We start from the raw sequence: 12,871 nt of genomic DNA, 5'->3' as shown, positions 1-12,871 counted from the left end.
GCCCTGCGGGGTGGAAGGCTCCGAGCTGCTGGCACCAGGAGCAGAGGGGTGCCAGGCTGGCAGCAGTGCTGGCAGCTGCCTGCTCCGCCCCAGGCATGGCACAGGTGGGAAGGAGAAGCAGCAGCTTGAGGCAAGGCAGGGAGCAGCAGGGAGCCTGGCGGGGTGCTGGTGTCAGTGCTTGAGATGGTAACAACAGAGCACCCCTGGGCTTGCAAGACTCATCATCCCCGTGCTTTCCAGCATTAGGCTGAGAAATGAGTGTTGCAGAGGTGCTGGCCGTGACCCCCGGCTCTGCAGCCCTGACTCCTTCTGGGCTGTGCAGGGAGGTACTGGGCTTCAAGTTGCCCACCCCTGCTGACCCTGTCGGTCACATGAACTGTCAGGCTCTGTCTCCAGCTGGACCTGGCTGCTTCCCTGTGCAGTCAGGATGGGGATAAAGGAGGAGGACAGGCTAGGGGACCATGTCCCCATGAGCTGGGGGGGGGCAGAGCAGGGCAGGACTCCTTGCAGTCCGGTCTCACCAGCCTCACTCTGGGGCTCTCCGCTCTCAGCCAGGGCACTTGTGTGGATCAGAGTGGTTGCCCCTGCATGTACGTGGTTTTGTGGGCATCCCCTGTGGCGGTGCTGGTGTGGTCCTTGCTCCCCTGCCATGCCTCTGGTTTCGGCAGCATGCAGCACGGTGTCAGTGTAGATCCTGTTGCAGCTTTGATGTCACCCGAGGTACCAGACAGGGTGGCCACCAGGCCAGGACCAGGCTGGGGAACTCCTTTGACCCTCACCCTTGCTTACCTCCCTGCTGGGATGTGCAGAGGTCTCAGCCCTCTGGGACAGAGCCTTCAGTCTGGACTCTCCACCCCAGGGCATCCTCTGCCTGCAGGCAGCTGACAGTCCCTCTCTCTCCTGTGCAGGGCTGCTGGGCAGGGTGACCTCCACGTGTGCAGAGGAGCAGCAGAGCAGGAAGGAGCTCATGTCTGCACACGCACGGGCACGTGGGCTCTGTCCCCGCTCTGCAGGGTGAGATGATTGACCGCATCGAGTACAATGTGGAGCACTCAGTTGACTACGTGGAGCGGGCTGTGTCTGACACCAAAAAAGCAGTGAAGTACCAGAGCAAAGCCAGACGGGTGAGTCATGGCACTGGCTGGGGCCTGTCCTCCCCTGCTGATTCCATCCTGGGGTCAGACCCTGCCTGGCGCCCCTTCACGGGTGCCTGGGCACTGCTTTACCCCACACCACCGGGTGCAGTGCAGGTCCTGCTGGTGGCACCAGCTGATGCAGAGCTCCCTGGCTCACGCTGCGTGAGCGCCGATGACAAATGGTAGGGCAGGGGTGCTGCTTGTCAGGGAGCTCAAGGGACAGGGTGGATCCCGTGGGCCAGGCCTGCTGTGAGAGCCATGTCCCTTGCCAAAAAAAAGTAGAGAAAAGGCATGGTTCAGCTCTGACGCTGAGCACTGTGCCAGCTGCCTGTCCCAGTTCCCATACCTGGTCCCATACCAGCTTGTCAGCTCAGGGACCTGTGGGCCACCAGTGCAGCTCTGGCAGCCCAGGGCTGAAGTGGAGCTGGGGTGCCCATCCTGACGTCAGGGCTGCTGGACCTCCTCTGGCTCCCAGGGTGCTGCTCAGAGCCTGTCACAGGCAGACAGGACCAGGGCAGGTCACAGCCCCCTGCTCTCAAGGCCAGCCTGCCCCAACACTCACAGTCCCTTCTCCCCTCTCTCCCTGCCGGTGTTGGGACACCTGAGCAGAAGAAGATCATGATCATAATCTGCTGTGTGATCCTGGGTATTGTCATTGCCTCCACCTTCGGCGGCATTTTCGGCTAGACTCACCCCACGGGACTGTTCGTGTGCAATGGATAGAGCCACGCGTGCCATGGGGCCGCAGCCACGCCGGAGCGAACCACGCAGCCCCGGAGCCTCCCAGCAGCATTTCAGTTTCTAATGCATGGTTGTTTGTGACGCTGTGTGTGCGGTGCGGTGCGTCTGTGTGGAGGGAGCGCCGGCCCCGGGGCGCGGGCAGGGTGCAGGGGGACGGTGATGGGCACAAAGGGGACCCAGGGCAGGGGAACCTGAGCTCTCATCACTGTTTCAGCCTGGGTGGCTGGCTGGGACCAGGTGGGGACAGAGGTGCCCTTGGGCACTGCTGCTCCTTCTGTGCTGGGCAGCCTGTGTTAGTGACAGCCGAGGATGAGGAGGGATGGACGAAGGGTGTTAGGGGTCCTTGGGAGCACAGTGCCCGGTTACATCCCCCAGCTTCCCCATCACCTCCAGCCAGAGCTCTCATGTCTGTCACCTGCATCTGTGCTTGCAAACAGCTTTCCTTGGGCTGCTTCTCTCACGGGGCCCTTCCCCAGGGGTGCGCTCTGCCAGGCCCAGTCTCCCCCTGTTCCTGCCAGCTTCAGGGCTCTGTCCCTGCTGCTCTGCTGATGGCAGGGCTGCCCCCTCCCTAGGCAAGCCCTCGCCCAGATGTGGGTGACAGGGGCTGGACATGCTGCTGCTGGCAGTGGATGCCTAATGGAGCAGTGTGGGATGAGGAGCTGCTGCATGGGGCCACCACAGTTGTTTGGGGATGGGGACAGGCCACGTAGGGAACTGTGCTGGCCCAGCAGGGAAGGATGGCACAGGTACTTTAAGGCCAGTGTGTTTCACTGGCCGCTCACCCTGCACCAAAGCCTCACGGTTCTGTTCTCAGCCCTAGCACGTGGTGGCCCTGGCTGCTGCTGCCCCCAGGCCTGGGCTCTGGCTGTTGAGGTTTGGGGCTGGCTCTGATGCCAACAGTGCTTGCCTGGGAGGACTGCGTCCAGCCTCACTCCTCAACATTGGCACCCATGGCTGGGGGTTGGAGGCAGCTGGACTTTCTCCTGTTGTGGTCCCAGGAGCAGCCCCTGCTGCATTCACCCCCCACCCCACCCCCCACAAGCTAGGAGCAGCAGCTTTCCTCCTCTAGCCTACCAGCTCCTGAACAGGGCAGTGCCCGACTGCCCCTTTCATGTCTTCACCTTTCAATGTCTGCCTGCCCCTCTGCCACCTCCTCCTGGCACACTGCCCTTCTGCCTGCTTATCCCCTGGGCCATCCAGTGAAGCAGCTGCACTTGGTGGGGTACTGTGGGAGTGGTTGGATGCCTCATGCCTTCTGCTGCACCCACTACATGGGTGCAGCTACTGTGGTGTGGCCTGAGCCTGCTGGCAGCTTGGAGGAACCCTGTGTTGCCACTGTCCATTTCCCTTGGGTCGGAGGCAAGGTGCTGCCTTCACATTCTTCCAGAGACTCCAGGGCTCCAGCTGGCCCAGGCCCATGCCAAGGCACCACAGAGGAGCCCAGAGCAGGGTAGTCACCTGGAGCCAAGCTCACAGCCACACACTCGGGTAAGGGCTGGACACAAGCCCAGATGCTGGTTACAGAAAAAGGCACTTGACGGCAGAGTACTCCAGCTGCAGGCATGTCACATCCCTGCTTCCAGTGTAGAGAGGCCAGTGCTGCTCCAGCCCTGTGCTCCTCCGCCCTGGCTGGTTGCTGTAGCACGGGCGCTGGCCCTGTGTGTGGTGCCCATGGATGTGAGGTGAAAGGCTGCGAGCTGTAGCCAAGACACAGTGCTGCCTTCCCTGGGTACAGCAACACAGATGTGGCTCTTTCCTTGCCATTGTCACCAAAGGTCCCACACTACAGCCCCAGTTGCATTCAGCTGCCCTTGGGAAGCGTGTCCAGCCCAGTCCCCTGCCCTGCTGAGCCCAAGTCCCCAGTGGGTCCAGCCACGGGAACATCCAAGACTGGAGCCCCCTTCTTTCACAGTCCCACAAGTGATGCGAGCTACAGCACTGCAGCCTGCGTGTGCAAAAGGGCTTGGGGCACTGGGACCCCTGCAAGCAGGGGCAGGCCGGCTCTGGCTCCCCCTCTCCGGGGCAGGAGGCAGGCATGGGCAGGGTCCTTGCTCGGTGGTGTGTCTGAATCCAAGACAGGGAGCTGGAGGTGATGGCACGAGTGGTCACTGCTCCGGCCCCAGGCAGCTCCCTGCCACCACAGTCTGCGCTCTGCTCTGCTCAGCCAGCAAGAGCACTAGGCCCCCTCCGGGAAGCAATAACGCTGCTGGCCGGGCTGCTCCTGGGCAGGCAGGCAAAAAAGCTCCTCTCAGGCTCTCACCCTGCAGCAACGCCCACCGCTAGCACAAGGCAACTCTTCTTCCACGCAGCGGCTTTTGTGGCACAAGCTCACGTGACATCAGGGCTATGGCCCACCCCAGTCAAGGCACAAGGCCAAGAACAGCACTGGGGGGAATTCTGGCACTTGCTCCTTCCTTGTTGGTACCACCGTTGCCAGCAGGAGCTGGATGGGGCCACAGTTAGCGATTCTGCTACTGGCACATTGCCGAGACCCTGCAGGCAGCGGTGGTGCCAAGCTCTGACACGAGGGAGGCAGAGGAGCAGGCTGCTTTTGGTGCCCCACAGGCAGGCTCACACTGTCCTTGCTGTGAGGGGAGGGTGTTTTGGTGCAATAATTACCCCTGCACTACGGGAAGCCCCGTTCCGTTCCTTTTTACCTACCTGTCATTGCATGTACAGACCAAATCACCAACAGCGTGGTTGTGCTTTGCGGAGACATTCCACTTTTTCTTTCCAGCTCCCAACCTCAGACCACTTGTCCTTTTGGGTTACACCACCTCTGTTCCAAGTGCCACCTGCCCTCCCAGCGCCAGGAGTGTGTCGATGCAGTATTTTCATGAGCAGTGTGGGGCACGCACAGCTTGCACTCAAACTGGGGATTGGGTTTTTTTGTAATTAATGTACTTGAAGGCTTTCCGAGCCCCCCGTGGAGTTGTACTGTTGCTGTACTGTGAGCTAAGTGTCCTTGTTTTCTATGTGGATCTTGACCCTGGCTTGCTCTGTCTCACTGGACTGGATGACACTGTATGTTGCCTCTTTTCTCCTTCACCCTTTCCCTCCCTGCTAGCCACCCTTTCTTCTCCCAAAGCTTTGGGTGCAGACAGCTTCCCATTTTGTGGAATTTTTATGTAGAATAAACATTTGTAACTGTAAAGCTCTGGCTGGCACTTCTCTGTTTCAGGGGAAGGGAGGTGGTGGGGAGCAAGTGCTGGGGTGCGGACAGCCCCAGCACCCTGGGAGCACTAAAGCAGACATGGTGGGCCTGACGGAAAGCACCCACAGGCACAATCGCCACAGGAAACACACTTCTGCCAGGGACAAGATTTGCCCTCACGGGATATGCACCCTTATACTGCCCGACTCCCTGCCTGCAGACAGAGGGCAAGCTGGCAGGGAACTAGATGCTGCATTCCCACCTCAGTACTCCCCTGCACTGAGGGCAGGACACAGGAGACCAGCAACACTCCTGACTCGTTAACTGTTTAGTGAGGAGGCTGGATGTAATGTTCTAGCTCACCTGGAGCTCCAGATGGCTCACTGCACTCTCAGGAATATAAGCAATGGTATTGTAGACACCAAAAGGCCAGAGCACTGTCTGCCACTCAACCTTCACCAGAAAAACAGGGCTGGAAGCTTTAGTTGGCTGTTGGGCAGCACCTGAGCCAGTTTACAGCTCCAAGAGCCACCATGACCTGTCCCAGCAAGTCCCAGGCCTGGGATGCCCATCTGTGCCATCCATGGGAGGCTCACTGGAGGGACCAACACACCATCTTCCATGTCAGCAGTGTCCAGAGCAATTCAGAAGCGAGGGCGGCGCTTTCGACCCGTGTATTTTGTGTCTGCTCGCACTTCCCTGTGGAGAAAAGCAGAGAGCAACTAAGCACAATCTACAGGTCATTCCAGGAGGGAAACGGAAGTGGGTTTGTGGCAGGAGTATGAACAGGTGACAGCAGGCCAGACCAGCACAGTCAGCCTCAGCTGAAGCAGGATCCAGCTGAACTTACTTGCCCTGTCGTCGTCTACGCTCCTTCTTTTCAAGGATCCAGTCCCGGCTTTTCTTCACAGACTTGCCCTTGGTGTTTCTGAACCGTGTCCTACAGAGAAAGCAGACAGCAGCTGGAGAGGAACTGAGGCGCGGGGGGCAGTTTTCCTCCTTGGAGGACTGCCACCCAGAACGGGGCATGCCCTCTGCCTCATACAACTAGCGAGTACCCCTCCCACCACCCCTGGGATGAAAGCTCAGCCAGCACTGGGGTAGGTGGCCAAACAGTCCAACTCCAGGTGCAGTGGGGGAGGAGGCTGCTTCCAGCCCCAGCTCTGACCTGAGGAATACCTACCCTGCACAGGCTGCAGCAGGCCAGCACTCCCCTGTGTCACATCTGACACCAGCAGCATGCTGGGCTCTGGGATCTCGAGGGGAATTACGGGCTCAAGCACAACCACCTTCCCCTCATCTGCTCTACTCTGAACAAAGTAGACAAAGCCTCTGGCTTCCCAACAAGTTGCCAGTTCTGCTATTGCCCTCCAAGACCAGGTACCCTCTGGAGTAAATAAGCAGAGAACGGCAGTGTAAGAGGCAGGAAAACATGGCAGCCACAAGCTTCTGGCAGCCATGACGACTTTCCTCTGATTTTTGTTCTCCGTCTCTCCCACTGGCTGCAAGAGGGGATCTTCCCTGCACCGCTACCATGGGAGGAGACCTGGCCAGCAGGATAAACCTCCCAGGCCACAGCTAAGCAGAGGTAAGCAAAGAATTTGACAGTAGAAGAAAGGGAATACCAGGCTTCAGACACAGAAGCCTAGCTCCTCAACAAAAAAAGCCATGTTTGGTATCACCAGAATTGTAAAACTTGCCCCTCCCATCTCGCCGCTATGCAACAACAACAGCCCCATGATGCCACAACAAACCCTCCAATTAACCCATACTGTTCCTTGTGTCTGGGGCCCTTCAATAAAACACAGCAGTACCCATCCGGGCTGCCAAGGGTCCTCCCAGTCCCTTCCCTTCAGTCCCTTCTCACATGGCAGTGCTGTGGTTGTCAGTCAGCAACACCCAGCCCTTATATCCCCACACCCCTTGTTTGGGGAGAACTTGCAGCTTCACCCCCTGCACGATACCTCTCATTGGTGAACTTTGCCTGGTGTATCTCTTCTCCATCAGCACACTCAGTACCAAGGCCCTGAAAAGCGAAATTGGGAAGTTACATTCTTCTGGCAGAGAGACAGCTAACAGTCATTCCATCTAAATTAAGGGGAACCCAAGGCGCTGCAAGGGGAAGGACTGGAGCAGGAACAAACTCGTCTTCCAGTAATTGGAATATATAATTAATTGGAATATATAATAAATAAAAGAAACCAGATCTCAGGGACAGCAGGAGTTGGTGACACTCACAAAAAATGTTTAAACATATAAATGAAGTCACATCTGCACACAGAGCTGCCTGGCTTCCACATGACCCAGCAGCCAGGAAGGCAACTCTGCTGCCTCATGGAGCTCCTTACCTTCGGTAACGTGCCAGATGCCCCAACAAAGAGACAAAGGAAGAACCTGAAAGAGCAAGAATAAGGAGCATGAAGCTGGAATCCATGCGATTCCCACTCCCCAAACACAACTGGGATTGTTTATAACAGAGTCAGACCTAAGCTGTATCCTCTGTCCAGGACTGTATCAGAAGAGAGAGAACGGCTTGAAAAAAAAAAAAAAATCACTGCTACCCAGGCCTCACCCCAAACACACACTTACGAAGAGACACAACTCACTTCTTGGCTTTGGCACTGTTGGGGTAATCTACCACCATTCCCCCAGTAAAGCCAGCTCTCATGGCTTGGGTTGTGATGAGCTCCAGCTGGAAAAAGAAGCATGTGCAAAAGTTATTTAGCAGTCAACCACCAGCAACGCCCAGGAGACCTCTGAGCTCAACCAGAGCTAACTGCAGATGCCAAAGATGGGTCATTCCTGCTCCTTTTGAACTCTACACTAAGCTCCTGGTTCTGCAGTACCATTCGGACACCGGCCCGCTGCCTTTGTTTGGTTTTCCCGGCTGCTCAGTCTAGTCTGGGTTAATTGGCATAGCAGACTCTCTAAGAGGGACACTGGGCTAGATTTCCCAGCCCTGGGGAGTACAGTGCTTAGGACTGCAGGCCAGTCTTCAAACCCTGTCACACAGGGGAAAAATCCAGGACAGCAGATTCAGATCGTGTCCTGCCAACTTATTTGATTTTAAGGCTCAACCCAAGACAATCTGCGAAGCAACAGAAATTGCATGGGGCACTCTCCTTATAGGATTTTTCTGGGCTCTTGAAGATGGCGGGAAGGAGAGGCACACAGACCCAATATGGAGAAACATGATGCATTTAGAGCCTCAAACAGCAATGACTTCTCTGCCTGGCTCTGCCTGTACCTCTCCCCCACTGACTAATGTCCTGTACCTGTTCCGAGTTCTCAGGGTACAGCTGCAGGACAGCTCGGGATCCTCGGGCCTACAGGAAATAAATCAGTCACAAACCTGTCTCAGCGCAGGCAGGCCCTCTAGTCACCCAATTCCTAGCCCAGACACTAGCAGCCACCTCCCCAGAGCCTCCTGGAGAACACTGCCAGGAGAGCTGCTCAAACTGCAGAGCCAGCTCCTTCACAGCACAGCAAGGTACGGGGGGTAACAGCAGGGATCTGAGAAGCATGAGACACCATGCAGGCAGGCAAGGAGATAGGAAATGGGTGCTCCTGCCAGTCCTCCATTTCAGAGCAGAATTTATGTAAATACCTGACTTAAAATATCTTGCTAAAATGCACCAGTGAGACTGTAAAAGTAGGCAGAGGCCTGACTGGGAGAGCATGACACTTACCAAGGCAGTATAAAGAGTAGAGAAGAATCGATACAGGCGTTTCGGAGGGCTGTGCGATTTCTTATCAGCATTACAAAGCCATTGCACTGCGGAAATACTGAGAAAGAAAACAAGATCCCTGGGACACTAAGCCATTGATTCTTCTGCAGAGCCTCTCTGCCTCCCTCCTTTTGAGCTTACTTCCAGCACTAGGCATGCGTTAGGCTTCAGGGAAACAATTTCATTTTTCCAAGTAGCTTTGCCTTCTATTTTGCAGTTACATGAACCCCTCTGGAGCCTCACTATGCCAAAGCCCAACAAGGCACAGTAGTTATCCAAGCACAAAAGAATCTTGAAGCATCCCCTTTAGGCCAGGTGTTCAAATTATTCAAGTGCTTAGCTGTGGCCCTTGCACGGCTACGCAGGTTTTGCCTATCAGCAATCCCAAACAGAGCATTCAGTTCAGCAACAGATAATCCCTGCTCCGTCCCAGCACCTTTCTGTAGTATTCTCCAAGAAGAAGAGTGTTGCTGTCCCCTTCGCCTAGCTCTTCATCCCAAAACCAACTATCAGACCTTTGATCCAGGGACTGACCTTGCAGCTAAGCAATGGTACAGACATACTTTCCATTTTCCTCCTCGGAGTAGGCAATGACAATACCCGCACTTTTATTTACTTCAATAAAATTCCTCGCTCACCAGCACAAAACAAGACAAGCATCAATTGGGAAACAGCTGTCGGAAGCTGCTTCAACCATCCAGAATCTCAGCAGCTTATCCCAGAGAGGTGGAGTCAAGTTGCATGGAGCAAAAAGAACTACTGATAAGGACAGTCGTGTTCATCTGCTACACACCATAGGCAGACCACGCGTACTGTACAGATGATGCAGTTATGTGGAGTATCAAGGGAGCTCGCTTATGTACACAAACCTACCTGATACAGCCATCAAACATGCCAGGCCTGAAGGGAATGCCATGACCCATATCTGCAAGGAGAAGGTCTCCTTCCACCTCCCTTTCCATGGCCACATCTGCACAGAACAGAGCATGGCTCAGGCAACCAGCCCACACCTTTGGGGACCACCTCTGAGGTGAGACAAGGGCGACAGGGGAGGAAGGCCTGCTCACCCAGCATGGCAGGGCTGATGTCCATGCCAATCCAGTAGTGACCCTCGTCAGAGATGTAATCCCCGCTCAGCCCAGAGCCACAGCTGAAGGGAGGAAAGTGCTGGGATCACGGCCCGGTCTGAGGGCAATACTGCCCAGCCACACCACTCCAGCAGCCCGTCACGGATCTTTAGCCCACAACAGAGAGCCAAGGGCGCTGCCAGGCCTAGATGCCCCTCGCCCCCCGGCACCCATCCGGCCCCCAGGTGCCCCACGTGCCCTGACAGAGGTCAGGGCCTCCACTCACCCCACATCCAGGAGGAGGCACGGCCGGTCCTCAGGCAGTCCCAGCAGCTCCACAGCCCGCTCCGACATCTGCGACTGGATCTCTGCCACCCGGGAGCTGCGGGGCGCGGCCAGCAGGCTGCAGCCCCGCGGCGGGCCGCCCCCGCCCCCGCCTCACGGCAGGCCCGCGCCCCCGCGGCAGGCCTGACGGCCCCACCGTCAGCCCCCCTCCCCGTGGGAGGCCTCCAGCGCGGCCACACGGCGGGGTGCGCCCCCCCGGCAGGACCCCGCACCCTCCGCCCCACGACGAGCCGCCCCCCCGCCCGCGCGGCCCGGCAGCCCCGCAGCGATCCGCCCGCCCTACTTCTGCGTGTACTTCCGCGCCTCGGCCTCATCGTAGAACTGCAACGAGAGAGCGGCGGCGGTGAGGCCCGGCGGCCCAGCGCGGTCCGGGGCTCCCCACCCGCCGCCGCCCCGCGCTCACCAGCTCGGGCGGGCCCCGGTGCTCGGGCCGGCGCCCGCTGCCCGCCATGCCGCCGTGACGTCACTGAGCCGCGCCGCCGCCCCCCTGCGCCTGAGATGGCGGCGGGCGGGCGCTGAGGCGGCGCGGTGCGATGGAGCCGGCCGCGCTGGGCCGCCTGCGGCGCCTCCTGCCCGCCGCCCCCCGGGCCCCGCGGCTCGGCCGCGCCCTGGCGCCGTCCCGCGGCGGGCAGACGGGCGGCGGCGGAGCTCCGCGGGCGCGCCGCGACCTGTACGAGGTGCTGGGGGTCCCGGCCACGGCGACGGCGGCGCAGATCAAGACGGCGTACTACGAGCAGTCGTTCCGCTACCACCCCGACCGCAACGCCGGCAGCGCTGCCGCCGCCGCCCGCTTCGCCGCCGTTAGCGAGGCCTACCGGGTGCTGGGCAGCGCTGCCCTACGCCGTAAGTACGACCGCGGCCTCCTCAGCGCCGAGGACCTGCGCGGCGCCCCGCCGCCCCCGCCCCGGCCCCGTGCCCCGGCCCCGCCGCCGCCCCGGCCCCCCGCCACCGCCCGCCGTTGGCCCGTTCCCCCGCCCTTCGACTTCGACGCCTTCTACCGAGCGCACTACGGGCAGCAGCTGGAGCGGGAGCAGGTGCTGCGGGCGCAGCGGGAGAAGCTGCGCCTCCTCCGGGAGGAGGCAGCGGCCCAGGGACGCTTCCGGCTCCTCTCCGACCTCTCCGTTGCATTCCTCCTCGTGCTGGGTTTTGCTGTCCTCTACGGCCTCAAGTGACAGCAGGGCCGGGCAGCCACCAGGGCTCCCACCCAGCTCCACCGCTGTGGTGGGACAGTCATCGGTGGGCACGGCAGCTGGCTGCGGGGCGTCCCCTGTGCCCGTGCAGCTGGCAGGCACTGTATGCAGGGTTTGCTCCTCAGGCTGCCGTAGTTCCCTTCTGCTGGTGTGACCTTCAGCCACAGTACGTGAGCAGCAGGCTCCGTGTGCAGGCTCTGCTCTGTGGGCTGTGACCTGACCCCTCTGCCAGCATGGCCATCAAACATGGAGTGCAACTGACAGGCATGGTACGTGGTTGTGATGTGACCTCCACAAGCGCGACCTGCAGACAGCTCGTGACCACCAGATACCACATGTGGGCTCTGCTCTGCAGGCTGCAGTGTGCCCCAGCTGCCAGTGTGACCTTGCAGATGTGGTGTAGAGGCTCAACGGGCTGCAGTGTGCCCCCTCTGCCGGTTTGACCTGCAGACAGGGTGCCTGACAGGTAAATGCAGTTCATGGACTCTGCTTTGTGGACTGTGACGCGTACCTTCCGTTCGTGCTGCTGTTTGACCTTGGTGGGATCCACGTGCCTGTTCTAAGCCACAGCAGAGATTAAATGGCTATCGGTGGCATCTGTGTGCTGTGTCTGTTCGTGGGAGATGGTCTCACCAGTGCTGTTTGCTGCTATTTCAAGACCAGCCACCTCTGTGCTGTCACACCTGTTACTGCATTTTTGGGGAGTGTTAGGAGTGTTTGTTTCCAAACTGCATCGTTGCCTTTTGTCTGTCCCTGTTCAGGGCTTGCCTCACTGTGTGGCAAGTATGGAAGTCTTGGATTCAGCAGCACAGAAGACTAAAACCTGAGCTCATGTCGGCTCATGTCCTGGTCAGCAGGTGACATCACCTGCAGGTGCTTGCCAAAACACTTCAGTATTGAGAGTAGCCTGTCCTGTCTAGGTCTTGCCAGGAACTTCACACATGACCATCCCGCACAGGCCTTTGTGGCTGGGAGTAGTACACTTCAGAGCACCGAGTGGCATTACTTGTTTTACATGTATCTAAGCATAATTTGCACATAAGAGTATTTGCTTATTTAAGTATTGAAGTGTTTTAACAACTAAAGAATGTGTCTTTCAGAGCTTCTGTCTTACCTTGGGTGAAGGTTTCACCTATGCTATGCTGGTACTACATGGAGTGAGTGAAGCTTACTGAATTCTGAGTGTGCCACAGACTTCATTTGCGTTATTTTGTACTGATTTGCTGGGCCTGCCTGGCAGTGGTCTGTGCAGGAGCCAAGTCCTCACCTCTCACTGCAGTGACCCTGGGTTATGTCTTCTGCCAGCACAAAAATGTTAAAAGCAAATGCCCCGTGTTTTCCAGTTGCAGAGTTCTGTAATACTGAACAGAGCCTGGAGCAGTAGTGTGGCAGGGAGTGTAATGTCTATTGGTACAGGGTATATGCTGTACAGGAGAGCTTTTTGCCTTTTCTGGAAAGCATTGTACCACTCCCAGCTACAGACTTTGGAGACTGCTGCATGTTTGCAGCA

The 12,871-nt window shown here is 58.0% G+C and overlaps 3 protein-coding genes and 1 non-coding gene across 7 annotated transcripts in view; 2 read left to right on the top strand and 2 right to left on the bottom strand.

The window, feature by feature from the left end:
- Positions 1–5,031, top strand: part of STX1A (syntaxin 1A) — an 89,862-nt gene extending 84,831 nt beyond the window's left edge. Inside the window, exons 9-10 of one of the 2 annotated variants that reach the window (XR_008821469.1) lie at positions 909–1,124; positions 1,746–1,783. Coding sequence is in view for 1 of the 2 variants with exons in the window: in XM_056336262.1 (XP_056192237.1) it covers positions 1,014–1,124; positions 1,746–1,823 (189 nt within the window). In the remaining variant the exon portion in view is untranslated. Of the gene's footprint in view, positions 1–908; positions 1,125–1,745 lie in introns of both variants that reach the window. The other variant, XM_056336262.1, reaches the window with a different exon arrangement.
- A 315-nt stretch (positions 5,032–5,346) lies between these two features.
- BUD23 (BUD23 rRNA methyltransferase and ribosome maturation factor) lies at positions 5,347–11,261 on the bottom strand. 3 transcript variants are annotated; one of them, XR_008821472.1, is made up of 13 exons: positions 10,575–10,658; positions 10,455–10,492; positions 10,113–10,208; positions 9,827–9,909; positions 9,633–9,729; positions 8,721–8,817; positions 8,307–8,357; positions 7,638–7,723; positions 7,380–7,425; positions 6,996–7,057; positions 6,215–6,418; positions 5,882–5,971; positions 5,682–5,730 (listed from the first exon to the last, which is right to left on the bottom strand). XR_008821472.1 is itself a non-coding variant. In XM_056336276.1 (12 exons), the coding sequence occupies exons 1-12, from the start codon at positions 10,620–10,622 to the stop codon at positions 5,676–5,678; spliced, it is 849 nt and encodes a 282-aa protein (XP_056192251.1). In that variant the 5' UTR covers positions 10,623–10,658; the 3' UTR covers positions 5,347–5,675. The 3 variants fall into 3 exon arrangements, 2 of the variants coding, with proteins under 2 accessions (XP_056192251.1, XP_056192265.1); XM_056336276.1 differs by lacking the exon at positions 6,215–6,418 and having other exon boundaries at positions 5,347–5,730; XM_056336290.1 differs by lacking the exons at positions 6,215–6,418; positions 10,455–10,492; positions 10,575–10,658 and adding an exon at positions 11,170–11,261 and having other exon boundaries at positions 5,347–5,730.
- On the bottom strand, positions 6,443–6,579 carry LOC130143991 (small Cajal body-specific RNA 20). The gene has a single exon (XR_008819976.1). It is a non-coding gene; the product is annotated as a small Cajal body-specific RNA 20 (non-coding RNA).
- DNAJC30 (DnaJ heat shock protein family (Hsp40) member C30) lies at positions 10,705–11,955 on the top strand. Its single transcript, XM_056336302.1, has 2 exons — positions 10,705–11,630; positions 11,717–11,955. The coding sequence occupies exon 1, from the start codon at positions 10,705–10,707 to the stop codon at positions 11,341–11,343; it is 639 nt and encodes a 212-aa protein (XP_056192277.1). The 3' UTR covers positions 11,344–11,630; positions 11,717–11,955.
- Positions 11,956–12,871: the final 916 nt, after the last annotated feature.

The sequence above is a fragment of the Falco biarmicus genome, chromosome 1 (genome assembly GCF_023638135.1).
Source record: "Falco biarmicus isolate bFalBia1 chromosome 1, bFalBia1.pri, whole genome shotgun sequence".
NCBI classification, from domain to species: Eukaryota; Metazoa; Chordata; class Aves; order Falconiformes; family Falconidae; genus Falco; species Falco biarmicus.
This window is presented reverse-complemented; position numbering and strand designations above follow the sequence as displayed.